Source organism: Molossus molossus, unplaced genomic scaffold, assembly GCF_014108415.1.
Source record: "Molossus molossus isolate mMolMol1 unplaced genomic scaffold, mMolMol1.p scaffold_m16_p_1, whole genome shotgun sequence".
NCBI classification, from domain to species: domain Eukaryota; kingdom Metazoa; phylum Chordata; class Mammalia; order Chiroptera; family Molossidae; genus Molossus; species Molossus molossus.
Genome location: NW_023425344.1, coordinates 95,333,255 through 95,360,584, shown reverse-complemented (window position 1 = coordinate 95,360,584; position 27,330 = coordinate 95,333,255). Strand labels below are relative to the sequence as shown.

Here is a 27,330-nt window from a genome sequence, read left to right as displayed (position 1 = left end):
TATTATTTCCTTCCTTCTACTTGCTCTGGCATTTTCTTTTTGTTTGCTTTCTAGTTCTTTAAGTTGTGAGGTTAGATAGTCTATTAGAAATTTTTTTTGCCTCCTGAGGTAGACCTGTAGTGCTATGAACTCCCCTCTCAGAACTGCTTTTGCTGCATCCCATAGATTTTGTGTTGTTGTGTGTTCATTTTCATTGGTTTCCAGGAAGTTATTAATTTCTCCTTGATCTCCATGGTAACCCATTCGTTGTTCAATAACATGCTATTTAGCCTTTATGTTTTCAAATGTCTTTGCATGTTCTTGTTGAAATTGATTTCTTATTTCATGTCATTGTGATCTGACAAGATGCTTGATATAATTTCAATCTTCTTGAACTTGTAGAGACTTAGTTTGTGCACTAGCATGTGGTCTATCTTTGAGAATATCCCATGTGTACTTGAGAAGAATGAATTCTGCAGTTTTGGGGTGTAATTTTCTGTAGATATCTATTAAATCCATTTGATCTAGTGCTTCATTTAGAGTCTGTGTTTCCTTGTTAATGTTTTGTCTAGAGGATCTATCCAGTGATGTCAGTGGGGTATTGAAATCCTCTGCTATGATTGTGTTGCTCTTGATTTCTCCTTTGAAGTCCTCCAAAAGATTTTTAATATATGTTGGTGCTCCTATATTGGGTGCATATATGTTTACCAAGGTTATATCCTCCTGTTGGATAGATCCTTTCAATATTATGTAGTGGCCTTCTTTGTCTCTAGTTATGGCCTTCTTTTTGAAATATACTTTATCAGATATGAGTATTGCTACCCCACTTTTTTTTGCTTCCGTTTGCTTGAAAGACTTTTTTCCATCCCTTCACTTTCAACCTATGTGAGTATTTGGTTGTGAGGTGGGTGTCTTGTAAACGACATATATGTGAGTCATGCTTTCTTATCCAGTCAGCTACTCTGTGTCTTTTTATCAGAGCATTCCAACCATTCACATTTAAGGTGATAATTGATATGCACTTATTTATTGCCATTTTTGTTTAGTGTGGTTATATTTTTCTTACTATTTCTTCTACTAATTACAGAAGTCCTTTTAGCATATCTTACACTGCTGTTTTGGTGTTAATGTATTCTCTTAGCCTTTTTTTGTCTGTAAAGCTCTTTATTTGACCTTCTATTTTGAATGATAGCCTTGCTGGATAGAGTAGTCTTTGATTCAGATCCTTGTTTTTCATGACCTTGATTACTTTATGCCACTCCCTTCTGGCCTGTAGTGTTTCTGTTGAGAAGTCAGCTGAGAGCCTTTTGGGGTTTCCTTTGTAGGTAACCTGTTGCTTATCTCTTGCTGCCTTTAGGATTCTCTCTTTGTCTTTAATTTTTGGCATTCTGGTTACTATGTGTCTTGGTTTGGTCCTATTTGGGTTCTTCTTACTTGGGGCTCACTGTGCTTCTTGAACTTGAATGCCTCTTTCATCAAGTTGGGAAAGTTTTGTGTCACTATTTCTTCAAATATATTCTCTAATGCTTGCCCATTTTCTTCCTCATCGGGGACTCCTATGATGCGAATTTATTACATTTCCAGTTGTCCCATGGTTCTTTTAAGCTGTCTTCCTGTTTTTTAATTGTTTTTTCCTTTTGTTTTTCTGATTGGTTGATTTTTTTTTCTACCCTGTTTTCTAATTCACTATCCGGTCCTCAGTTTCCTCTACTCTGCTGGTTAGTCCTTCCTATGTGTTCTTAATTTCTGCTATGTCATTCTTCATTTCCACTTGGTTGGTTTTCAATGATTCTGTATGTTTACTCATGGTGCTGATGTCCTTACTCATGCTGTTGAGCTCTCTCAAGATCATGGCTCTGAACTCTACTTCTGATAATTTGCTTAGCTGCATTTCATTAATCTCATCTTTGATAGAGTTCTCTTGTTCTTTCATTTAGGATTTGTTTCTTTGTTTCACCATTTTGGCTATCTCAGTGGGTTTTGGAGCCTGCCAAATTTTCCGTGTGGGTGTTGGTGTTCTGCTGTTTGTGGCTCCCTCTATTGGGTTTGGATGAGCCTGGGCGGGCCCACGTTAAACACCTCTGTCAAGTCTTACTTTCCTTGGTAGATTTTCAAGCCCAGGAAAAGTTCAGTCATCCTCTAGCTTTTTCCTGGTGGCTAGTAGTCTCAGTTACTCAGTGCCTTGGAATGTAGCCCTGGTATTCTGCATGGGAGGATTTCTACAGGGTGGGATAGATGCTGGTTATTAATGAGCCTCCATTTGCATTTCTTTGCCTCACCTGGGAAAGGCTGAATCTCCCAGGGTCGGGGGGCTGCTGCTTTTTCCCACAGCTCAGGGAAGGAGCACACTGGCCACCGTCCTTTGTGGCCGCAACTCAGCAAAAACTCTGAGTGCCCTCCAAATCCCGGGTGTCCCCACAGAGTTCCAGCCCAGTTTGCCCTCCCTCTGCCATAGCGCCCAGGTGAGTGGCTGTGGCTATTTTAGTGCTCTATCCTGGCTCTCTGCGCTGTGGAGCGGGCTTGGTCTTTATTCCCCAAGGACACTGCTCACAGCTAAGACTGCTGCTGTCCCTGGGCTCCTAGCCCGCCACCCTCTCGTGCCTCTGCAGATTCTGCTAAATTTTCCCTGTGGGAAAATTCTGCCAAATTTTCTGTTCCTGGTTATATGGTCCTGTCCTGCTGCTTTTCTTTTGCTTTTTTCCGAGGATTTGTCTTTATTTTAGTTGTAATTCCCGTTTGGTCCTGGGAGATCATCTGCGTAGCTTCTATTCACTCCACCTCCATTTTCACATTCTCTCTGCCTATGTTGTGCACAGCTGGGTCTCACAAACCTTTCTGGTGCCCCCACACACTGCAGGTCACGCGGGTAACTGGATCACAGAGTCCCTTTGGGGACTGGGCTCTATATGTTATGGGCTGCTGGGTCACACAGGCCTATCTGGTGCTTCAGCACCCCACAGGTCCTGCGGGTAACTGGATGGTACAGTCCCTGCTGGGTCGCACAGGCCTCTCTGGTGCTTCAGCACCCCATGGGCCCCGTGGGTAACTAGATCGCGCAGTCCCTGCTGGGTCTCATAAACCTTTCTGGAGTTTCAGCACCCTACAGATCCTGTGGGTAACACGGTAGCCGGCTGCTTTGTCCACAGCACAGGAACTTTCTGCTCCGCGTCTCTGCACTGCTCGGGTTTCATTGTCCACTTTCACGTCCACTCACACTTTCTCACACACTCACCCTCCCTGCGGTCCTGCCCACTGCCATCTTCTGATTCCTCGGGAAAGGTAGTATTTTAATAGCCTTTACAGATAATTATGGTTTTCTTTGATATTATACCAAAAGTAGACAAATGTTTTCCTAAAGATTAATTAAGACTGGATTCTAACCCATATCAAAACTTTTTGTATATAAAATCCATTGATAGCCCTGGCCGGTTTGGCTCAGCGGTAGAGCATCGGCCTGCGGTCCTGAGAGACCCTGGTTCGGTTCCCGCTAAGGGCACGTACCTCGGTTGCAGTTTGTCCCCGGCCCTGGTCGGTTGTGCGGGTGGCAGCCACTCGATGTGTCCCTTTCGCATCGATGTTTCTCTCTCTCTCTCTCTCTCTGTTCCTCTCTCTCCACTCCCCACCCCCACCCCCCCGCTCTACCTGAACAAAAAATGGAAAAATGTCCTCGGGTGAGGATAAAAAAATAAAATCCATTGATAATTCTGCTCTTCATCTATGCTGATCTATTCTGCTCATAGATCTTCTGCCTATGCATGATTTTGTAACATCTTGCCTTTATAACATTATGGTTTGCTGAGATAAGCGGATCTTCTAAATGTTGATATATTTCATTAGATTACATAGAGAAAATCACATTCACTGATATTATTTTTAGTTCATCAGAAAAGCCTTTACGTATTGGGAAACCATGAAGTTCACAGTAATGGATACATGTTTCCTACCATTCTAATTTTCACTTGAAAGATGGAATTTTATCATAGGTGATAAGTGCTGTCATTGTTTTCCTTGAAGTAACAGGCTTGCTTTGTTCAGTTTTAAGTAATGTCTGTGTAATCTGCAAGTCTGAATAATCAGTTGCACAAATGATTTTCTTTGAGAAACTGATCTCAGTTTACTGTATAGCAGAAGTGCCTTGTTTCATTTTTTGTTTCATCATGTACTTTATCAAGACATAAGAGAAACTGGCTTCTTTATTTTCCTGCAAGTCCATGGTGGTGTGTACAGTGCCCACTGCTACATAAATAAGGTAGTCAGCCTTATTTATGCTCAGATTTCGGTAGTTTTCCTCATTGCTTTAGTACCATTAGTGCAAGTGTGTGCACAGTGAAAAAGGTGGCAATAACATCTTAGTATTGTTATAAAAGTAAATTTGACTTTCCAGAACCTCTGAAAAGATGTAAAGGACCTCCAGAAGACTGTGAACCACATTTTGTGGATTGATGTTCTGTGCTTAAGATATTGTTAGGTATGTGCAATGAAATTGAGACATGGAGTAAAAGATATCATAGTTATAGATTAGACCATGGACTCTGGCTTGGAGAGCCCTTTTACTTTCTTCCTCTATAGTCCCTTTTTCTGAGAGGATGCCATATGTGTTTGCCAACTCACCTGAAATTCGGCAATTACCTGCTACATACTCAAAAGGAACAATTTATGATGCTGAAATAACATTTTGGTTGTAAAGAACTCTAGCATGGAATCCTGGACAGTAGTACAAAGGACTTAACCAGAGTTCTAGTCCTGTCTGTGTTGCTTATGAGGCTTACTAATTCTGGGAATGTCACCTAACCTTTCTAATGTACTATGGGATTAATATTATTTGCTCCCATCTTTCTCAGGGTAGTTTTGATATCCAGATGATACCATCAGTTTCTTACCCCAGGTAATATCTTCTTCATTGTTAATCTGTAAAGCTGTGCTTGGTGTGTGGTAGATGTTTATTAAGTTAATGAATAAACTTTTAAAAAATTTCACTTGCCCTGGCCGGTTTGGCTCCGTGGTAAGAGTGTCAGCCTGCGGTCCAGAGAGACTCGGGTTCGGTTCCTGCTAAGGGCACGTACCTCAGTTGCAGTTTGTCCCCGGCCTTGGTTGGGTCATGCGGTGGCAACCACTCGATGTGTCCCTTTCACATCAATGTTTCTCTCTCTCTCCCTCCTTTCCATTCTATCTGAACAAAAAATGGAAAAATGTCCTCGGGTGAGGATTAAAAACAAATAAAAAATTTCATTTAATGAAAGTTTTAAACATACAGAAAAACATAATTGTATAATGAGCTCCCGTCTACCCCTTCCCCTAAAGATTTGTAACTAGAAAATGAGAATATGTTTTTATATAGCTCTGGTCAGCGTGGCTTGGTTGGTTGGAGTGTCTTTCCATGCACCAAAGAGTGGTGGGTTTGATTCCAGGTCAGGGCATGTGCCCAGGTTGCAGGTTTGATCCCCAGGCAGAGCGCGTGCAGAAGGCATCCTATCGATGATCCTTGATGTTTTTCCCTCTCTCTCTTCCTCTCTCTAACATCACTTAAAACATATTTTTATATAAACAAAATGACAACCAACAAAATTAAAATTAGGTCCTTACAAATACCACATGATCTCACTTATATGCGGAATATAATGAACATAACAGTCTGAGGAATACAGTAGACCCAGACACATGGAAGTAGGGCACAGACTGACACCCCTCAGAAGAGGGGATGGGGGGTGGGGGGGTGGGAAGTGATAAACCACAGAACTTATATGCATGTATGCATGACCAATGGACATGGACAACTAAGCCGGGGACAGGGTGGAGGGGGTGGGGGGTGGGGGGTGCCAATGGGGTAAAAAGGTAAAATATCTGTAACAAAAAAATAAATAAAAATTCATAAAAAAAAAAAAAAAAAATGAAATTAGGTCCTTAGTATCATCAGCTACTCCTTTCACATTCAGATACCTCCAACTGAATTAAAATAAATGTTTTTACAGTTGGTTTGTTTAAATCAGATCCACATGAACTGTAGTCACTGCATTTATTATGACTCTTGGTTTCTTTTAACTAAGAACATTTTCATTCTCCCCAGCTCTACCCCTTTTTGATGCCATTAACTTTTGGGGGAAACTGGGGTTAGTTTGTAAAACTTTCCAGTGTTTGATTGTTTCCCTGTGGTGTTATTTCGCTTATTCTTTTATTCCCTGCATTATGGTAAACTGGAAGTTAGATCTAAATATTTGATTAGATTCATATTTATCTTTTTTGGCAAGAATGCTGTATTGATGGTGCTACATACTTCCTATGTGCATCACATAGGGAAGTGCTTAATGTTTTCTTGATGCCAAACTTATCAGTGGGCTCAAGGGTTGGCAGCCTGGTCTTTCCATTGTTCACCAACAGCCTTTCCTGTCATGGTCTTAATATCCATCGATAGTCATTGCCTGAGTGAATGAGCTTTGGACTATGAGGTGCTAAATACTTGAGTGGAGGTGGTATTAAGGTACTAGTATACTTACTACTAATAAAGTAGGGCAGCATCCTTTTTTAAAAAAATGTTTTTACTGATTTTAGAGAGGGAGGAAGCGGGGGAGGAGAGAACCATCAATTGGCTGCCTCCTGCATGCAAATACTTGGGATCAAACCCAGAATCTGGGCATGTGCCCTGACTGGGAATTGAACCCACCACCTTTGGGTGCACAGGACAGTGCTCAACCAACTGAGCTACACGGGCCAGGGCAAGGAAGTATCTTTATTTGAGCCAAGTCATCAGTGGAATAAGAGCTGCAGATAGTAAGAAGCCTCCAAATTATATATAGAATAGAAAGAACTAACGTTTTTCCCCATCACAGTAGATTTAAGAACTTGTCTCTTAACATCAAGTCATATTAAAACAAATGCCTTTACACTGTCTTTTTAAGAGTTAACACAATTTTAAGAATAAAATGCAATTAATTGATACAGTAAGATTTTAGATGATGAAAATAATTTTGATGCACTCTTGTGGTTTATAATAAATCCATTTGTAGAGCTTATCATTTTACCCAGATATTGAGATACTAAATCAAAACAGTGTGAACACTTGGAAAATATTGTTGGTTTTTTCTCTTTGCTGTTGGATATGCCTGTTAAAATGATACTGCAAGAAAAATATGTACTTCAAATTTAGACTAGGGGTTGAGGACAGGTGGCGTGTTCAGGAAATCAGTATACTTTCTTTGGAACCAAAAAAACTTTATCAATTTCTTTAAAAATTGAAGAGTATTTTCAGGCTGTTGACTAGGGGATGCGAAATTCTATGCAAGGATATATTATTAACCATTTCTCTCTTCAATAGGAAAATAAAAAATATTTCAAGCGCAGTGAACTTTCAAAAAAAGAAGAGGAAGCATATTATGAAAGATGTGGCTATAAGGTATGAATTCCTGTTTTTATGTTAAATTGTCTATTTCTGAGTTTAAATTTATACAGCTGTTATTAAAGTGACAAAATTATTGATCTCTGTTCAATTTATCAATGTTATACATTAGCCTGTAAATGAGAAGCCATCTGGAGAGGTATGAATTTTTGTTTTCATTTTTTTCTTTTTTTTATATTAAATTCAGGAAAATACATGCATGACTTTTGGCTTGGAATGGTTTGGCCTTCTGTGGACAGCATGAACTGGCTTGAGATCAAAGCTTGTTTTTCTTGTTTTTGTTAAGTCCTGGATCTGATGCTGCCTCATTTTCATCTCCACCACCACTCCTCTCCCCACCTCTCCCAATAAAGTCAGTTTTTAAAGGGCTAAAACATTTTATTCATTCAAAAACAATGGTATTAGGAGTGGTATTTTCCCTGCTTTCTCCCGAATATTTTAAGCCATTGTTTTTATGTTTACATTATTAATTCCTTTTGGCCCTAAGTACCTCTGCTTGAAGTATAGTGCCATATAACATTTATATGCTTTTGTGTAATAAGAAACCACATTGCAAACATTGCTCAGTCTATTGGATAGAAAATGTAATACTGAAATATTTATTAGAAACAAATGAGTTGTCTGGAAGACTTGTATATTTTAGAAGCATGACTGAAATTATCTTTGACATTACCTAGTTGAATAACGTATTGGGTTTTTTATTGGGAGGGGTTAAAGGTTATGAGGTTAAGTTATGTTTAAATTATTTTTTTAAAACTAGTTTAATAATTTTTAAACTAAATTTTAGAAGGCTCTCTTACTTTTGCTAAATCATAAATTTAAAATCAACATTTTGCTTGTGAAATATCAATATCAAATAGTACTCTTGTGCATGTCATGTTGAAAGTTCTGGAAATTAATTTATCTGGCATAGCATTTCTAGAGGGAAGCATGAATAATACAAATGGTATGTATATGCATTTGGCTTTATTTTGTACTGTTGGGAGAGGGCAAGTTTTATATTTCTGATAGGTTTCTAAAATATGAAAGTTTATATTGGTATTTTTATATTTTCCATGAATATAGTGATTTCATTTGCTTCTAATTTAGGAAATTAAAATGTTTTGTGTAAATAACCATCAAATATTCAGAAAGAATTCTCATCTTTCACTTGCCCTAACATCGTCTAACTCCAACTTCATTTGAAATAAGAATTACTTACCCTGGGTTTAGTCTGCTGACTTGTTGCTTTCCCAGATCCCTAAATTTGAACTTTTCAGCTTTTGGATAAGGTAGGAAAATAACTTAAAAACAATGGCAGTAGTTTTGCTTTGCTTAGGTTGCTTTGGTGATATGGCAGTACTTGCTTATATAGAGGAAGGCACTGAAGCAAAATAATTACTGTAAAGGTTTGCTTGTAACATTGAGTCCAGCTGCCATTCCATAATTAAAACTACTTTTCATCCTAAGACTTTTGGAGAAATAACCTGTTTTTATGATGAAAAAAAAAAGCACAGATTGTTCTTTCGAAAACATTTTTATTATTTCTTTCTTGGTAGTAATGAAAATCCAACATGTATTACTTTATTCCTTTATAGATACTTGTTACCATTTTTTAAGGCTTGATGCTGATTTGGTTTGTGAAAATACAAAAGTTTAGTTTTTTGTTTTTTTATTATTTTTATTGATTTGAGAGAGAGAGAAGCATCGATCTGCTGGGCTGCCTCCTGCACAAAGCCTGAGTAGGGATCCAACCCATCTGGTATGTGCCCTGAATGGGAATCAAATCCGCCACCTTTTGGTGTCTGGGGTGACATTCCAACCAACTGAGCCACACCAAACAGGGTGAAAGCTTAGGGTCTTTCTTTCTTTCTTTCTTTCTTTCTTTCTTTCTTTCTTTCTTTCTTTCTTTCTTTCTTTCTCTCTCTCTCTCTTTCTTTCTCTCTTTTCTTCTCTTTCTTTCTCTCTTTCTTTCTCTCTTTCTTTCTCTCTTCTTTCTCTCTTTCTTTCTCTCTTTCTTCTCTCTTCTCTCTCTTTCTCTCTCTTTCTCTCTCTTTCTCTCTCTCTCTCTCTCTCTCCCTCCCTCCCTCCCTCCCTCCCTTCCTCCCTCCCTTCCTCCCTCCCTCCCTCTCTCCTTTCTTCTCTCTCTCTCTCTTTTTCTTTCTTTCAGATTTTTCTAAAGAGAGAGGAACATTGATTGGCTGTCTCCTGCATGCCCCCTACCAAGGATCTAGGCCACAACCCCAGGCATGTGCCCTGACCAGGAATCGGCAACCTCATGGTGCCCAGGACGACACCCAACTGAGCCACACCAGCCAGGGTGAACGCTTATTTCTTTATCGCAATTTTCTATTACACTAGTAATACAGATAAACCTGTTAACCATAAACTTTATAGAATAAGTTATATAATTTTAACCATATAACTTTTCTTAGTTGCATATGAGTTTTTCCTTAATGTTGATCTTCCTTTATGTTTTCTTTATCTTACTTCTTTTGACATTTTAGATTTGTCTTATAGTCAGTTGGGAAACCACGTTTCATTATCTTTTTACAGACGACACAGTGGGCTCATAAATTGCTGAACTCAATTTTCCCAAACTGTGACTTGGGCGGCAGACTCAAGAAAATATATGAAGAGATTTTTTCCCCAGGTTTATATGAACAAGAATGTCCACTCTTTGTGTGGTATGAGTAGAGAGGTTTTGTTTTACACTATTTTCTCACAAGGTTTGTAGCTCAGTTTTGTGGACAAGTTCTGTATAGCACTGGACATTTTTTTATATGTCCAACAGTGATTTCTGTACACTTGGAATAATACCTTTCAAAAAGTAGGGTAGCAAAAAGCTGGATTTTGAGGCTTTACAGGTTTCTGTTAGAAAGCATTTCTTTCCTTTGGCTTTCATTTTAAATCCACGGCAAGGATCAGACAACTCTGTAAGATGATTTTCTCAAAGAGAAGCAGGTTGATTGCTTTTTGAGAAAATGTAAAATTATTTTGAGTTGAGGAAGAAAGTGAGTCTAAGTTTACCTCTTTTAATGTTTTGCTTTTGGAAACCATTACATTTAATGTCACTCTTCTGTAGCAAGAATGCTGTTTCCGACGTGCATGTTTTCTCTTTGTGCTGTCCCTGAAATGGACAAGTTTGATTAGTTCTTAAAAGCTAGACATTTATTATCAGCTCTTTCCTTGGAGGAACGTTTAGAAGGCCTTCAATATTTAAAACATGTTTAACTTTTGTGAGCAGCTAAACTAATAGAATAAGTATTACCTATATTTCAAAAGCTGAATTTCTTTCTTTTCTTTTTTGCTATTAATATAGATACAGCCAAAAGAAGAGGACCAGAAACCATTAACTTCATCAAATCCAGTATTAGAACTTGAACTGGCAGAGGAAAAATTACCCATGACTCTTTCTAGGCAAGAGGTAAGTTTATTTAGAGAGTGTTTCATTAAAAAAACAAACAGCCCTGGCCAGTTTGGCTCAGCGATTAGAGCGTCAGCCTGCGGTCCAGAGAGACCCGGGTTTGGTTCCCGCTGAGGGCACGTACCTCGGTTGCAGTTTGTCCCCGGCCCTGGTTGGTCGTGTGGGTGGCAGCCACTCGATGTATCCCTTTCATGTAGATGTTTGTCTCTCTCTCTTCCTCTCCCTCCCTCCCCACTCTATCTGAACAAAAAATGGAAAAATGTCCTCAGGTAAGGATAAAAAAAACAACAGCAGAAAAACAAACAAACAAAAACTTTGCACAGCATTTATATTTATCTGTAGTTCTGTTCAATACTTTTATGTCATTATTTCCTGTATAAGATAACTTACTGAACGCAATTACTATGCAGCTAGCCAGTTTTCTTCATGAAGTTCTAAATTATCTCTGCTTTTCTTGATATTATGTTAAACTTTTTAAGTATTTGTCATTCTAAACTTTAAAAACTAATAAACACATTGCTTTAAATGTATATATTCTAAATAATTATACTTAAATTATTTTAAATAATGTACTATTTTATAACTTTCTCTTAATACACCCTTCTAGGTCAAAATATAGAGATTTATATACTTTTTTTTTGCATTTATCTTCAGATAGAGTGGGAAGGAGAAAGGGGGGAAGAGAGAGAGAGAAACATCCCTCACCCACACAACCCCAACCAGGTGGCCGGGGACAAACTGCATTCAAGGTATGTGCCCTGAGCAAAACTGAACCCGGGACTTGATGGTCCGCAGGCCGATGCTCTAACTGCTGAGCCAAACCGGCCAGGGCGAGATTTATATACTTTTTTATGTTTCTGTATATTTTCCCATCATATTTGTTGTTGTTAATCCTCACCTGAGGATATTTTTCCATTGATTTTTAGATAGAGTGGAAGAGAGACAGAGAGAGAGAGAGAGACACACACACACACACACACATCAGTTGGTTGCATCCTGCACAATCCCAAACAGGACCATGAATTAAACCTGACCGGGAATCAAACTGAGACCCTTCTTTGGTCCACGGGCCAGTGCTCTAACTGCTGAGCCAAACCAGCCAGGGCTTCTATAATATTTTTAAAACCAATTTTTTATTAATTGTCATTTAGATTATTTCAGTATAAATCATACTAAGAGGAACATCTTTCTAAAGACATGATTGCATGCATAATAATGTATGATTATTTCCTTTGGAAAAATTTCTAGAAGTGTGATATCTGGAGTGTATGTACTAAAGATTAAAGTCTATGTACATTTCAAAGACATTTTTTCTTTTTTTTAAATATTTTTTTCTTTATTGACTTTAGAGAGAGAGGAAGGGAGAAGGAGAGAGGGAGAGAGAGATAGAAACATAGATGAGAGAGAACATCGATTGGCTGCCTCCTGCATGCCCTGCACTGGGGATCAGGCCCACAACCTGGGCATGTGCCCTGACCGGGAATCAAACCGGTGACCTCTTGGTGCATGGGTTGACGTTCAATCACTGAGCCACACTGGCCGGGCACATTTCAAAGACTTTTGATACACATCACCAGAGGGCTCTGTGCCAGTTACATCAGTTTAAACTCTCACCTGTTGTGTTTGTCCATATCCTGCTTGATATCAACTATTATTTTCTTTAAAAAAATTTTTAAAAAGATATTTATGTGATATAAAGAATTCAAACTATTTAGAAGGTACAAAACAAAAATGAACTTGGAACAAAAGGAAACTTTCAGAGCAAAGGATGGCTGACTCTGGAAGCTGTCATTTGAAAATTAGAGGAAAGAATTTTGAATACTTAGCCTGGAGAAAGGAATATTAGAGACTTTTAAAAGAATTTATTGCCCTAGCTAGTGTGTCTCAGTTGGTTAAGCGTTGTCCTGTCCACCAAAAGAGCACTGGGTTTGATTCCTGGTCAGGGCACATGCCCAAGTTTTGGGTTTGATCCCCGATTGGGGTGTGTTTGAGAGGCATCATCTCTCTCACATTGATGTTTCTCTCATTCTCCCTCTCTAAAAAAGATATATATCTATATCTGTATATCTATAGATATAAATATATATAATTTTTTTTAAAGAGAATTTGTTGACCGCAGCTCTAATTTTGAAAAGTAATTGAGTACTGCCTGCGGTTGCATAAAGTAGAACTAAGATAAATGGGTAGATGTTTAAGGGAGGTGGATTTTAGTTTGAGAAGCAAAATGTATCCATAAATGGGATGGGCTGTTTCATGAAGAGATGTGATTCCTGTCATTTGTCCGACAAGAGACCTGACAAATGTGTCTTTTTAATACCAAGCTTCAGTTAATCCATTGGGAGCCCTACCAGTGGTTTCTAAGTGTGTTGTAAAGTTCTTGGTATTACTTTTAATTTGGATTAACCTTTATTAATTAAATATACTTTTTATTTCTCCTTTTTATGAACTATAGCATGTATATAGTGTATAAAACACATAGGTTTGATATACTGTATAATTATAAAACACCTGTATAACTATCACCCAAATCAAGAAATAAAGCAGTATTATCAACCCCTCAAAAGCCCTGCATGTGACCCATCCTGATCATACTCACTTTCTCTTTTGAGGGACAAGTGTTTTGTTTAAATGTAGTCTTGCAACGCTGACCTTGGCTGTGGTCGTTGAGTATCAGCTGACTCCAAACTTTTCCTTCCCCATATGAATATTATCACTTGTTCCCATCTTAATATTTTTCTTATGTATACTACTACTCTGATTGGTCCTTTCCTGAAACAGTTAGCCAACTGACCTAAACTGTTAGGATTATTTAAGGTGTGACAATAACTCAATATATTTGTTCATGGAAAATTAAAATTCAAACACAGCTTTTTGCATTGACATTTCAAAGTAAGTGTTAGGTCACCTAATATAGGAATTACAATCACTAATAACATAAGGAACTACTATCTTATTTTTATTTTTAATAGGTTATTAGGAGATTGAGAGAAAGAGGAGAACCAATCAGACTATTTGGAGAAACTGATTATGATGCTTTTCAGCGTTTAAGAAAAATAGAGATCCTCACACCAGAAGTTAACAAGGTAAGAAGTCAAAACAAAGCTAAAATATCACTGTTCCACATAAACTAGAATAGTGTGGAGTTTGATGGAGTTTGACCAATTGAATTATTATAGGAAAAAATGGAAAAAGTTGCTGGTGAATGTAAGTTTTTAAAAAATTTTTAAAAAGCACATATCTTAATCATACAGTTCAGTGCATTTTGACAAATACATATACATTTGTAACCACCAACCTTGTGAAGGTATAGAACATTTTCATCATCTAAGGAAGTTCTCCAGCACCCCTTCTTGGCCAATCCCATATCCTTCCTTCTCCACTCCTGAGCAACCATCATTTTAAATTCTAACGTCATAGAGTAATTTCATTTGTTCTGTTTCTTATAGATGAAGTCATAATGTCTGGATTCTTTTGAGCAGCGTATTTTTTAGATTCATCAGTGTTATTGTGGATATTAATAGTTTGTTCCCTTTTCATTGCTGATGGTATTCAGTCATATGAATATACCACAATACGTTTTTCAACTTTGGGCTATTCTGAATAAAATTTCTCTGAACATTTTTTTGAATTTTTTGTTTTTTTCTTTATATTGATTTTAGAGAGAGAAGAGGGGAGAGGGAGAGAAAGACAGAAACATTGATGAGACGGAACATAGGTTGGTCACCTCCTGCATGTCCCCGACTGGGGATTTGGCCCACAACCTGGGCATGTGCGCCCAGGAATTGAAATGGCGACCTCTCGGTGCATGGGTTGACGCTCAGCGACTGAGCCACACCAGCCAGGCTGAACATTCTTTTTTTTTTTCCATTTTTTGTACAGATAGAGTGGGAGGGAGAGAGAGGAAGAGAGAATAGAGACAGAAACATCGATGTGAAAGGGACACATCGAGTGGCTGCCACCCATACGACCAACCAGGGCCGGGGACAAACTGCAACCGAAGTACGTGCCCTTAGCGGGAACCGAACCCGGGTCTCTCAGGACCGCAGGCCGACGCTCTAACCACTGAGCCAAACCGGCCAGGGCAAGGCTGAACATTCTTACATAAATCTTTTTTGAGCCTATTTTCTTTCTCTTGGGTAAATACCTAGAAGTGGAATTGCTGAACAGTAAGAGTAAATGTATGCTTAACTTCTTAAGGAATGACAAATATTTCCAAATGCCATCAGCATTTTTAGTTAGTTTTTAAAATTTTAACCATTTTCTCGTATGCGTAATAGTATCTCATTGTGGTGGTTTTTACATTTCTCTGGTAGCCAAAGATTATGAGCATCTTTTCATGGACTTACTGACTGTATCTTTCTCTGCTTAGTGTGTGTTAAAGTCTTTTGTTCATGTTTTAATTGGGTTCTCTGTCTTTTTATTTTTGAATTGTATGAGTTCTTCATATAATCTTGATAAGTCCTTTGTGAGATACAGATATGTATTTTGTGACTATTTTCTCCTAGTTGATGGCTTACCTGTTCTCTTATGGTGTCTTTTGAGGGAGAGTTTTAAATTTTGATGAAGTCTACTTGATCAGCTTTTGGTTTTATGGTTATTGCTTTTGATGTTTTGCTTAAGAAACCTTTGCCTGTCCCATGGTCTCAAAGGTATATTCTTCTGTATTTTCTTGTAAAAAAGCATAACAGTTTTAGCTTTTAATTTAGAACTCTAATATTGTTTTATGGCTCAGTTTATGGTTTGTTTTGGTGAATATTCATGGGCTCTTGAAAAGAGTATGTTTTATGCTTTGGATAATTGTTAATTACAGTAGTGCTGTTCACAGATTCTGAGGACTCATTAACTTATCTACTTGCACTAGCAGTTACTTAGAAACAGGTGTGGTTATCTATGGCTATGTAACAAACCACCCAAAATTTAGTAGCTTAAAAAATTTATCATAGCCCTGGCCAGTTTGTCTCAGCTGTTAGAGCATCGGCCAGCGGGTTCGGTTCCCACTAAGGGTGCATACCTCGGTTACAGTTTGTCCCCAGCCCCAGTTGGGGTCGTGTGGGCGGCAACGACTTGATATGTCTCTCTCACATTGCTGTTTCTCTCTCTTCCTCCCTCCCTCCCTCTCACTCTATCTGAAGATACATGCAAAAATAAATAAATAAAATAAAGAAAGTTTAATTTTAAAAAATTATTATAAAATTGCCCTGGCCAGTTTGGCTTAGCGATTAGAGCATCGGCCTGTGGACCAGAGAGTCCCAGGTTTGGTTTCCCACTAAGGGCACGTACCTGGGTTGCAGTTTGTCCCCAGCCCCAGATGGGGTCATGTGGGTGGCAACCACTCGATGTGTCTCTCTCACTACCACTCGATGTGTCTCTCTCACATTGATGTTTCTTTTTCTCTCTTCCTCCCACTCTATCTGAAGATAAATGCAAAAATGTCCTCGGGTGAGGGAAAAAAAATTATAAAATCTTTTTTGGTCATTGCTGACTGTAACAAACCATTCTGAAACTCAGTACCTTAAGATAATTTATTATTCCCAAAGTTCTGTGATTTGATTGAGTTATGCTGGGCAGTTTTTGGCTCGAGATCTTCCATGTGATTGTAGTCACGTGGTGAGTGGCTAGGGTTATCTGAATATTCCACTGGACCAGTCTTATAACTTAGCATAAAACTTTGAAGGTTCATCCATGTTGTAGCATGTGTCAGAATTTCAGTTTTTTTAAAGGCTGAAATATACTCCATTGTGTGTATGAGCACCACTTTGTTTATCCATTCATCCTTGATAGATATTTGGGGTGTTTCTATCTTTTGGCTATTGTGAATAAAGCTGCTATGAACATGGGTGTACAGATACCTGTTTTAGTCTCTCCAATTCTATACCCAGAAGTAGAACTGCTGGATCATTTGGTGATTTTATGTTTAACTTTTTTCCCCAAAGTATAAATGATTTTTTAAAAAATTTCATCATTTATATTATTAACGTTAACAGTAATTTGTTTTTATTTTATTTTATTTTATTTTATTTTTTATTTATTTTTTTATCCTCACCCGAGGACATTTTTCGATATTTTGTTCAGATAGAGTGAGTGGGAGAGAGAGAGAGAAACATCGACGTGAAAGCGACACATCGAGTGGTTGCCACCCACACGACCCAACCAGGGCCGGGGACAAACTGCAACCAAGGTACGTGCCCTTAGCGGGAACCGAACCCGGGTCTCTCCGGACCGCAGGCCGACGCTCTAACCGCTGAGCCAAACCGGCCAGGGCTGTTTTTATTTTTAATCCTAACACTTTCTTAACCTAAATTCTTGGAAAGAGTTAGTGGTTTTTATAAATGCTTCTTTTCACCAACATTTATTCCTCTTCTGTATTCTGAATCATTTTCCTTATTAAAAGATTGCATAAAATACTGCTGTGAAATAGTAAGTTTTTATATTATTTAATTTTTTTTACCACTCATGTTTTATTACTTTAAAAACCTTCTAGCCCTGCCATTGTGGCTCAGTGGTTGAGCGTCAACTCATGCACCAAGAAGTCACTGGTTTGTTTCCCAGTTAGGGCATATGCCCAGATTGTGGGCTCAATCCCCAGTAGGGGGCGTGCAGGCGGCAGCTGATCGATGTTTCTATCTCTCTCCCTCTTTCTAAAAAAAACAAAAAAATGCAATAAAAACTTCTACTTTTAATATTAATTTATATCAACCTGCTGTATTATAATTTTGTTCAAGCCTGTGCCAAATAATACAGAATTTCTTATTTGTACTTTTTGTTAATCCTCCCCTGAGGATATTTTTTCCATTGATTTTTTTTCTTAAGAGAGACTGAAAGGGAGGGAGGGGGAGAGAGAAACATTGATGTGAGAGAGACCCATCAATTAGCTGCTTTCTACAACATTCCCTCATTGGAGGTGGGGAACGAACCTGCAAACCAGGTATGTGCCCTTGCCTGGGAATCAAACTTGCAGGCCAACACTCTAGCCACTGAGCCATATCAGCCAGGGCCATTTTTTAAAATTCTGGTATAACTGACAATATAACATTATATTAGTTTCAGGCGTGTGACATAATGATTTTGATATTTGTGTATATTGCAAAATGATCACCACAAAAAGTCTAGCTAGCCCTGACCGGTTTGGCTCAGCGGTTAGAGCATCAGCCTGTGGTCCAGAGAGACCTGGGTTCAGTTCCCGCTAGGGGCACGTGCCTCGGTTGCAGTTTGTCCCCGGCCCTGGTTGGGTCATGAGGGTGGCAACCGCTTGATGTGTCCCTTTCACTTCGATGTTTCTCTCTCTCTCTCTCCCTCCCACTCTATTTGGAAAAAAAAAAAGTCTAGCTAACATCCACCATCATATTCTTGTGATGTGAGTTACTCTCTTAGCAACTTTCAAATATGCAATATAGTATTATTAACAATAGTAACTATGCTGAACATTACATCCTCGTGACTTATTTGTTTTATAGCTGGAACAGTCTTTTATTTTTTTATCCTCACCCGAGGACATTTTTGCATTTATCTTCAGATAGAGCAGGAGGGAGATAGGAAGAGAGAGAGAAACATCGATGTGAGAGAGACACATCAAATGGCCACCACCCACACGACCCCAGCTGGGGCCAGGAGCAAACTGCAACCAAGGTGCATACTCTTAGTGGGAACCGAACCTGGGTATCTCTGATCCGCGGGCCAATGCTCTAACCGCTGAGGCAAACCAGCCAGGGCCAGTCTTTTATTTTTATCCTCTCCCAAGGACATGTTTATTGATTTTAGAGAAGAAGAGAGAAATATCAATGTGAGAAACATTCATTGGTTGCCTCCCATACACACCCCAACCAGAAATCAAACCCGAAACCTTTTTGGTATACAGGACAATGCTCCATCCAACTGAGTCACCTGGCCAGGGCTGGGACAATCTATTTTAAGTTGATAACATCTTAAGTTTGAATGCATTCTAAAGTTCTACATTTTTACTTTATCCAGCCCACATTTTATGTTTTTGATGTCACATTTTACATCTTTTTTATCCTGTGTATCCCTTAATTAATTATTGTAGTTATGATCATTTTTACTACTTTTGTCTTAACCTTAATACTGGCTTTATACATGATTAATTCACTACCTTTACTCTGTATGTACCTTTACCAGTGAGATTTATACTTTCATATTGTTTTATTATTATTAATTAGCACTCTTTCTGGTTTAAAAAATCACTGTAGCATTTTTCTTTTCTTTTTTTTATCCTCACCCTAGGACATTTTTCCATTTTTTGTTCAGATAGAGTGGGAGGGAGGGAGGGAGGGAAAGAAGGGGGTGGGAGGGAGGGAGAGAGAGAGAGAGAGAGAGAGAAAGAAAGAGAAACATCGATGTGAAAGGGACACATCGAGTGGCTGCCACCCGCACGACCAACCAGGGCTGGGGACAAACTGCAACCGAGGTACGTGTCCTTAGTGGGAACTGAACCTGGTTCTCTCTGGACCACAGGCTGACACTCTTACCGCTGAGCCAAACTGGCCAGGGCACTTAAACATTTCTTATAAGGCCAGTTTAGTGGTGATGAACTCTTTTAGCTTTTGCTTGCTTGGAACACTTATCTTTCCTTCAATTCTAAATTATAATTTTGCCTGGTAAAGCATATTCTTTGTTGGAAATTTTTTCTTTCAGTACTTTGAATAAATTGTGCTACTCCCTTCTGGCTTGCAAAATTCCTGCTGAAAATCTGATGTCTCTTATGTGTGTTTCATTTTATATAATAAGTTGTTTTTCTTTTGCTCCTTGTAAGAATCTCTCATTGTCTTTATCTTTTGACATTTTTTTTTTTTTATCATCCTCGCCCGAGGACATTTTTCCATTTTTTGTTCAGGTAGAGTGGGAGGGAGAGAGAGGGAGAGAGAGGAAGAGAGAGAGAGAGAGAAACATCGATGTGAAAGGGACACATCGAGTGGTCGCCACCCGCACAACCAACCAGGGCCGGGGACAAACTGCAACCGAGGTACGTGCCCTTAGCGGGAACCAAACCCGGGTCTCTCCGGACCGCAGGCCAACGCTCTAACCGCTGAGCCAAACCGGCCAGGGCTATCTTTTGACATTTTAATTATAATGTGTCTGAATGTGGGTATGTTTTACTTTCTGAGGTATTGCCCAGTTTTCCACAGCAGCTCCCCCATTTTACATTTCCAGCAGTGCACAGTGTTCCATTTCTTTACATCCTAGTCACTACTTGTTATTGTGGGTTTGTTTTAAATAATAATTGTCCTGCCTAGTCAGTCTGGCTCAGCAGTTAGAGCATTGGCCTGTGGACCAAAGAGTTGCAGGTTTGATTCCGGTCACAGGCATGTACTTTGGTTGCTGTTCAGTCCTGGGTCTGGTTGGGGTCATGCGGGAAGCAACCAATTGATGTGTCTCTCTTACACTGATGTTTCTATCTTTCTCTTTTCCTCTCTCTCCCTCCCACTCTATCTAAAGATAAATGGGAAGCCTCCAGTGAGGCTTAAAATAATAATAATAAAAAACAAACAAAAAAACAGTCTTCCTAAGGCATGTAAAGTGGTATTTCATTTTCGTTTTGATTTCATGTCTTCTTGTGATATTGAATCTTTTCATTTGCATATTGGCCATTTGCATGTCGTCTTCTATTCAAGTCCTTTGCCCATTTTTAATCATATCCATTGTTTTTTGTTAAGTTACAGAAATTTCTGTGTATTTTGGATATCAGTCCTTATCAGATATATAATTTGCAGATATTTTCTTCCTTTCAATGGGTTATCTTTTCACTCTATTGATAGTATCTTTGATGCATAAACATTTTTAATTTTGATGTTCAACTTACCTGTTTTTGCTGTAGTTGTTGCCTGTGCTTGTGGTGTTGTATATAAGAAATCATTCCCAAATCCAATGTCATGAAGCTTTCCCCTTATGTTTTATTCTGAATTTATACTTTTAGCTCTTACATTTAGATCTTTGGTCCTTAAGGGTCCAGCTTAAGGCTTTCATTTTTCTTAAACAGTCACAAACTGGATGTGAATAGAATATGGAATTTGCTTGTGTTAGAAATATAGTGATAGCCTGAGATATAGCGGAGACATTAGTTTTATACTGTATAATGTTAAACTAATATACATTAGTTTATACTGTTGACATTTTTGAATATTTCCAGTTTAGAGCAGTCTTCAGGTGGTTCTCAATGATGGTTGTTCTACCATTTAAGTTGTAATTTTGATGTGGTCATGGGAGGAGGCAAGTGTAGTGTGTACCTATGCCACCATCTTGGCTGGTAGTCTAAGATGAATTATATTTACTAGTGAAAAGTCGAGTGAAACATTAGTGAAATTTCATACCTGGTCTAATTTTTCACCTTTCTTAGGGATTGAGGAATGATCTAAAAGCAGCTTTGGATAAGATTGATCAGCAATACCTGAATGAACTTGTGGGTGGTCAAGAACCTGGAGAGGAAGACACACAGAATGATTTGAAAGTTCATGAAGAAAACACCACAATTGAAGAATTAGAGGTAATCTCTGTACCACGTTACCTCATCCCTGCAGCAAATGCTTGAGTTCCTCAGATTGCTTATTTCAGAGCACACTCGTCTTTGGTCATTACAAAGGTCCTTCTTTCATTTCATGCTTTTATTCCTTCAGTCCCTTTTTTCTCATTCTCTACTCACACTCCCCTGCTTCCTGCCTTCAAAAGTAGTCATTCTGCCCTGGCCAGTTTGGCTCAGCGGTTAGAGTGTCGACCCTCGGACCAGATAGTCCCAGGTTCGGTTCCCACTAAGAGCACGTACCTCAGTTGCAGTTTGTCCCTGGCCCCTGTTGGGGTAGTGTGGGTGGCAGCCACTCGATGTGTCTCTCTCATATCAATGTTTCTCTCTCTCTCTTCCTCCATTTCTCCCTCCCACTCTATCTGAAGATAAATGCAAAAAAATGTCCTCAGAGGAGGATAAAAAAAAAAAAAGTAATTCTAGTATGTTTGTGCATTGTTTTATTCATAGGTCTTCTAAAACCAGTAGTAGTTCGTGTGCATGTGGTTTTGATGGTCATGGTATTGTACTATAGAATTCTTCTTTGTTCTTTTTACTTTTCTTTTTTTATACTTTGAACTGTGTTTTTAATATCCATCCTTGATGTCTATGTACATCTAAACCTTTGCTTTTAACTACTATGTAACAGTTTATACCCTGTGGCATTCACTGCTTTTTCCCTGTTATGATGGACAACTAGACTGCTCCCAGCACACTGTTACCACAAACAGCTTTGTGATGAATAATCTTGTACATCACCCTATGGACTCAGAAGTGGGATTGCAGGGTTTATATATATTTAACTTGTTTAAGTATTGCCAAGTTGCCCACCAGAGGGCTACACTAGTCTGTATCCCACCAGCAGGGCATGTCTCATACCCCTAATCCCTGGGCAATATTTTGCTTTCTAATTTTTGTTTGTGTGTTGAGTGTGTAGTGATATGTGTAATCTCAATTAAAGAGCAATGTTGTGTTATCCAAATATCTAGCTCGAGCAAACAATATGGCTTAATGTAAAGTTCTTAATACCTAATAAAATGTAAAGTGTTAGTTTTCTTTTTCCTTACATTCCTTCTTGTGCATGTTGGCATCATAGTTGAAGAGGATGTCCTTTTAATTGCACCCACCCCACACACAAAGCACCTATCTATGGAATCTAATTTTTATTGGAATAATTGGTGTGAGTCATCAGTTGTCCCCCCCTTTAACAGCTTTATTGGAAAATTTGCATATCATACAATTTACCAACTTAAAGTGTACAGTTCAGTGGGTTTTAGTATATTCATGGGGTGGTACAATTATCACAATCTAATTTTAGAACAGTTTTGTTCTCCTGAAAAGGAAAATTCATATTCATTAGCAATCACTCCACTTACCCTGTCTCTTCTGTCTTTTGATTCATAAAAGATAACATACTTTCAAAATTTAAATGTCAAATTGGTGTTTTTAAATTTTTTTACTTTGAAATTCCATCAGGTTTTTAAATAGAAATCTGACAGTCTATGTAATAAAGAGCCATGTTTAGAGTGGTGTTAATAACATATATATTCAGTTGTTGCTCTTTACTAATGAGCAGGAGCATTCTTTTTTTTCAGGCACTGGGAGAATCTTTAGGAAAAGGTGATGATCATAAAGACATGGACATCATCACCAAATTCCTTAAGGTATGTACTTTTAGGCTAAGAAAGGGTGTTTTTGGTTGGTTAACAACTGTTTTTATACTTTTGGATTGTCAAGAGTCAAAGTCAGGGAAGGGAAAGCAAAACATTACTGGCATGTACACTGTTTATGATACTGCTTTGCACTTGCATATAGAGGTTAATCAAAGACTATGTTTGTGTTCCTCTTGGCACTTTAGAAAAAAGCTGACTTATTAATCTAAAAATGAAGAAGAAAAATAATTACAGCAGTAGAATGAACAAGAAGTTTGAGGAATTCTACATTTTTTGAAGCACTCTAGGAAGGAGTACAGTGAGGGAAGAGTACTAGAAGCTTTTATGAGGTGATGACAAGTAAGGAAAGGAAGGAAGTAGGAATACGTTGGCAATGATAAAACCAAACCTATCAGAAACCTCTTGGAGACTGTGCCTTTTCTCATTTCTACAGATAGCTGCTTATTCTTGCTATGATATGCTCATTCCATCTTCTCAGCATTTCTTATTTTAGTTTAGGTAGAGTGTGTGCAAATTCCAGATTTCACCATTTACTCATAAATTATTTGTGTTTAGGCTATGAGATTTAAATGCAAGAAATACTTTTATACCCTGGTTGGTGCGGCTCAGTTGGTTGAGCATTGTCCCGTGCATCTAGAGGTCGCTGGTTCGATTCCTAGTAGGGGGTATGCAGGAGGCAGCCTATCAATGTTTCTCTATCATTGATGTTTCTCTCTCATCGATATTTCTCCCTTCCCCTCTCTATAAATCAATAAAGACGTATAAAAATGCTTTTACTTGCATTTACAGTTTAAATACAACATATCAGTCATCAAGATTCTGAATCTGTTCAGGAAATGATATGGAACTAGATAGGACATGGGAACTAGTTATGAACTAGAATTTTCTCTTAGAGTGACAGCCTCTCCTTATATAGGATTGCCACTAGGGGAGTATGTTCTTCTCAGTATGTTCATCACTGTTTATCTGCCTCTATAGAAGGGTGCTCTTTTCTTTTTTTTTTTTATCCTCACCCGAGGACATTCCTCCACCCTTTGTTCAGATGGAGCGGGAGGGGGAGAGAGGGAGAGAGAGAGAGAGAAACATCAATGTGAAAGGGACACATCAAGTGGCCGCCACCTGCACGACCAACCAGGGCCGGGGACAAACCGCAACCGAGGCACGTGCCCTTAGCGGGAACCGAACCCGGGTCTCTCTGCACCGCAGGCCGACGCTCCAACCGCTGAGCCAAACCGGCCAGGGCTAGAAGGGTGCTTGCTCTTTATACAGGTAAACCCAAGGAGCACTGCGGCAGTTTTCCAGGGTGGGGTGGAGGAGGGTATGGATAATAGTTTCTTTTATTTCTGTTCCTTTTTTCTTTCCTTCTCTTTTAGTTAGGCATTTTAGTAGGAATTTTTAAAAAAATGTTTTTAGAGAGAGGAAGGGAGAGAAACATCAATGGGAGATAGAAATATCGATTGGCTGCCTCTTGCACACTCCCTGCTGGGGATGGAGCCCAAAACCTGGGCATGTGCCCTGCCGGGATCAGGACCTCTCAGTTAATGGTATGTCACTCAATCCATTGAGCCACACCAGCCAGGCTTTAGTGGGAATTTTTTTACATTTAATTATTGTCTTTACTGCAAAAGTAGAAAGTCCAGATACTACAACAACATTCTTGGGGGATTCATTAAATATCTCAGCACCTATGGTATTATGGCTGATAATCTAGGTGGGGTGAAGTTTATGTAATAGAAATACAACTAAAACTTTATTTCTATCAAATAATTATTCATGTAATTTAGTAATTCTTTTTAGGGTAAATGGATTATATCTGAGCTAGTAATATATATAGAATAGAGATGTTTGTGAATTGCCAAAGGCACTAATTCAGAACATACATGACAGAATAAGTAAGTATAGTTCATTCATTAAATATTAGTGGATGATATTGTAATCAGTTGGGAAATTTACTCTAAGGATGATAGTATACTGTTTTGTGTGTTAGGGAATTTTAAACTTTAACCACTGGGTGGCATTATAGTCTAATCTTACCCATTCTTTCAACAGTTCCTTCTAGGTGTTTGGGCTAAAGAACTGAATGCCAGAGAAGATTATGTGAAACGCAGTGTGCAGGGCAAACTGAACAGTGCTACTCAGAAACAGACCGAGTCTTATCTCAGACCCCTTTTCAGAAAGCTACGGAAAAGGGTGAAGTTTCTCAAAATATGCTTTTATTAACTGATTAAAAAAATAGTATATATAAAATTAGAATAAATGAGGTCTGTAACTATACACAGTAGCTTCTGAAATTAGTTGTGTTTTTTCTTTTCCAGAATCTTCCTGCTGATATTAAAGAATCCATAACAGATATTATTAAATTCATGTTGCAGAGAGAATATGTGAAGGTATGTGACCATGCTGTGCATTGGAAGTATAGTTTTTTGTCCATCTAGGCTATGTACACAATATGTTCATTTGGTGTGGGAGAATTTTACATACGAGATTTAAGAATAAATGTAAAAGGAATTCGTAGTTTAAAAAAACCTTTTATTTTCTTATGTAGTGTCAACTTTACTGTGGGGCAAAACTTTATTTTTTAGTCATCTTTAGGGTAGGTGTAAAGATTCTTCAGATCATGTACTGGATATAGGCAAGGTATGTTTCATGAATGGAACAGAATTTCAAAATTTGGTTATAGATTGGTTATAGCTTGGAACAAATTTCCCATAGAAACGATGTTATGTAGCTGTAAATACCTACTTAATTCATAATATAGCTGAACTGTTGTACTAATGATATGATGTAATTTGACCACCTTTATGATTGTTTCTATGAGAAATGTTCCGAGTCAGGCTCCCAGCATTTATCTCTCCCATTTGAGGACTGCAGCAGTAGCAGTGGAATACTTGATATAAGAATATGGACCAATACAATATTTCTGCTTTTCTGATCTCTCCTTAATCTTTCTTTTTAGGCTAATGATGCTTATCTTCAGATGGCCATCGGAAATGCCCCTTGGCCCATTGGTGTCACTATGGTTGGTATCCATGCCAGAACGGGTAGGGAAAAGATTTTCTCCAAGCATGTCGCACATGTTTTAAATGATGAAACACAGCGGAAATATATTCAGGTAAGCAGTCTGGAGGGAAAGACATTTCTCTGGAGGTCAACATTATCCAATTCCAAAACTGTGTATTTTGAGAGCAAAGGAATTATAACAAATAGGATGTATAGCATGATAGTATGTAAGTACAGTTCTTATAAATGTGTTTAAAACATCTTCACTGAATAACTCTTTAAGTTCCATATATAATGCAAAACAGGGTGAAGTGTTATGCTTCAGTTACCTCAGCATTGACTATTGCAGTTTGCTTTGGGAGTTTAGTGAAGAGCAGCAAATTAGAGTATTTGCAATAAATTTTGTATTGTTACTTTTTAAAAAAATTTTATTTTAATCCTCACTTGAGGATATTTTCCTATTTATCTTCAGATAGAGTAGGAGGGAGGGGGGGAGTGAAGGAGAGAGGGAGAGAGAGACATCGATTGGTTGCCTCCCGCACTACCCCCAACCGGGGCCAGGAAGTACATGCCCTTGCCCAGAAATCAAACCCCAGATCTTCCCTCAGGCCGATGCTCAAACCACTGAGCCAAACCCGCAGGGCTTGTTTGGCTTTAACAATTGAAAACAATTCCAATGATTAAATTTGCTTAGTATGTTCAGCTATATACCCTTTTTTAAAGCTGTAAGTTATAAGTGTGGCCCTGGCCAGTTTGGCTCAGCGGTTAGAGTGTCGGCCTGCGGTCCAGAGAGACCCAGGTTCGGTTCCCGCTAGGGGCGCGTACCTCAGTTGCACTTTGTCCCCGGCCCTGGTTGGGTCGTGTGGGTGGCAACCACTCGATGTGTCCCTTTCACGTCGATGTTTCTCTCTCTCCCTCCCACTCTATCTGAACAAATATCAAAAAATGTCCTCGAGTGAGGATGGGGAAAAAAAAAAGCTGTAAGTGTGTAAGAGATCATATAATTAGATAAATTGTCTTAATAATGGTACCTCCCATAAACTGTTTTTTGTTTTTCAAAATATACCTAGAATTTATTTACTTAAAGAAAAAAAAATTTATGAGTTATTTGAGCCAAACTGATGATATATGTTGGGAAGATCTTAAATGCTCCCAACCTAGTATTTATTTTTTAAAAGCTTTCTGGTTTATATTGGAAGCTACATATTGACCTTTTCACCCCTTAGTTGTACATCCTTTTACATTGTTACCTTCTCATTTTCTTTTTTTATCCTCACCCGAGACATTTTTTGCATTTACCTTTAGATAGAGCGGGAGGGAGAGAAGGGAGAAGACAGAGCAACATCGATGTGAGAGAGACACATCAACTGGTTGC

At 38.5% G+C, this 27,330-nt stretch overlaps 1 protein-coding gene and 1 long non-coding RNA gene across 6 annotated transcripts in view; one reads left to right on the top strand and one right to left on the bottom strand.

The window, feature by feature from the left end:
• Nucleotides 1–27,330, top strand: part of LOC118630981 (pre-mRNA-splicing factor 18) — a 39,351-nt gene that overhangs the window by 7,097 nt on the left and 4,924 nt on the right. Inside the window, exons 1-11 of one of the 4 annotated variants that reach the window (XM_036263289.1) lie at nt 4,845–4,864; nt 7,289–7,366; nt 7,482–7,508; nt 9,905–10,001; nt 10,671–10,775; nt 13,745–13,858; nt 21,124–21,270; nt 22,878–22,946; nt 25,005–25,145; nt 25,271–25,342; nt 25,912–26,067. In XM_036263289.1, coding sequence (XP_036119182.1) covers nt 9,981–10,001; nt 10,671–10,775; nt 13,745–13,858; nt 21,124–21,270; nt 22,878–22,946; nt 25,005–25,145; nt 25,271–25,342; nt 25,912–26,067 — 825 coding nt within the window. In that variant the 5' untranslated portion in view covers nt 4,845–4,864; nt 7,289–7,366; nt 7,482–7,508; nt 9,905–9,980. Of the gene's footprint in view, nt 1–4,843; nt 4,865–7,288; nt 7,367–7,481; nt 7,509–9,904; nt 10,002–10,670; nt 10,776–13,744; nt 13,859–21,123; nt 21,271–22,877; nt 22,947–25,004; nt 25,146–25,270; nt 25,343–25,911; nt 26,068–27,330 lie in introns of those variants that run through there. The other 3 variants (XM_036263281.1, XM_036263262.1, XM_036263271.1) reach the window with 3 other exon arrangements.
• The window catches only part of LOC118631002, a 42,909-nt gene continuing 25,955 nt past the window's right edge, over nt 10,377–27,330 (bottom strand). Inside the window, exons 3-5 of one of the 2 annotated variants that reach the window (XR_004959718.1) lie at nt 21,098–21,202; nt 20,590–20,773; nt 10,400–10,478 (exon numbers count right to left, since the gene is read on the bottom strand). This is a non-coding gene — a long non-coding RNA (uncharacterized LOC118631002). Of the gene's footprint in view, nt 10,479–20,589; nt 20,774–21,097; nt 21,203–27,330 lie in introns of both variants that reach the window. The other variant, XR_004959716.1, reaches the window with a different exon arrangement.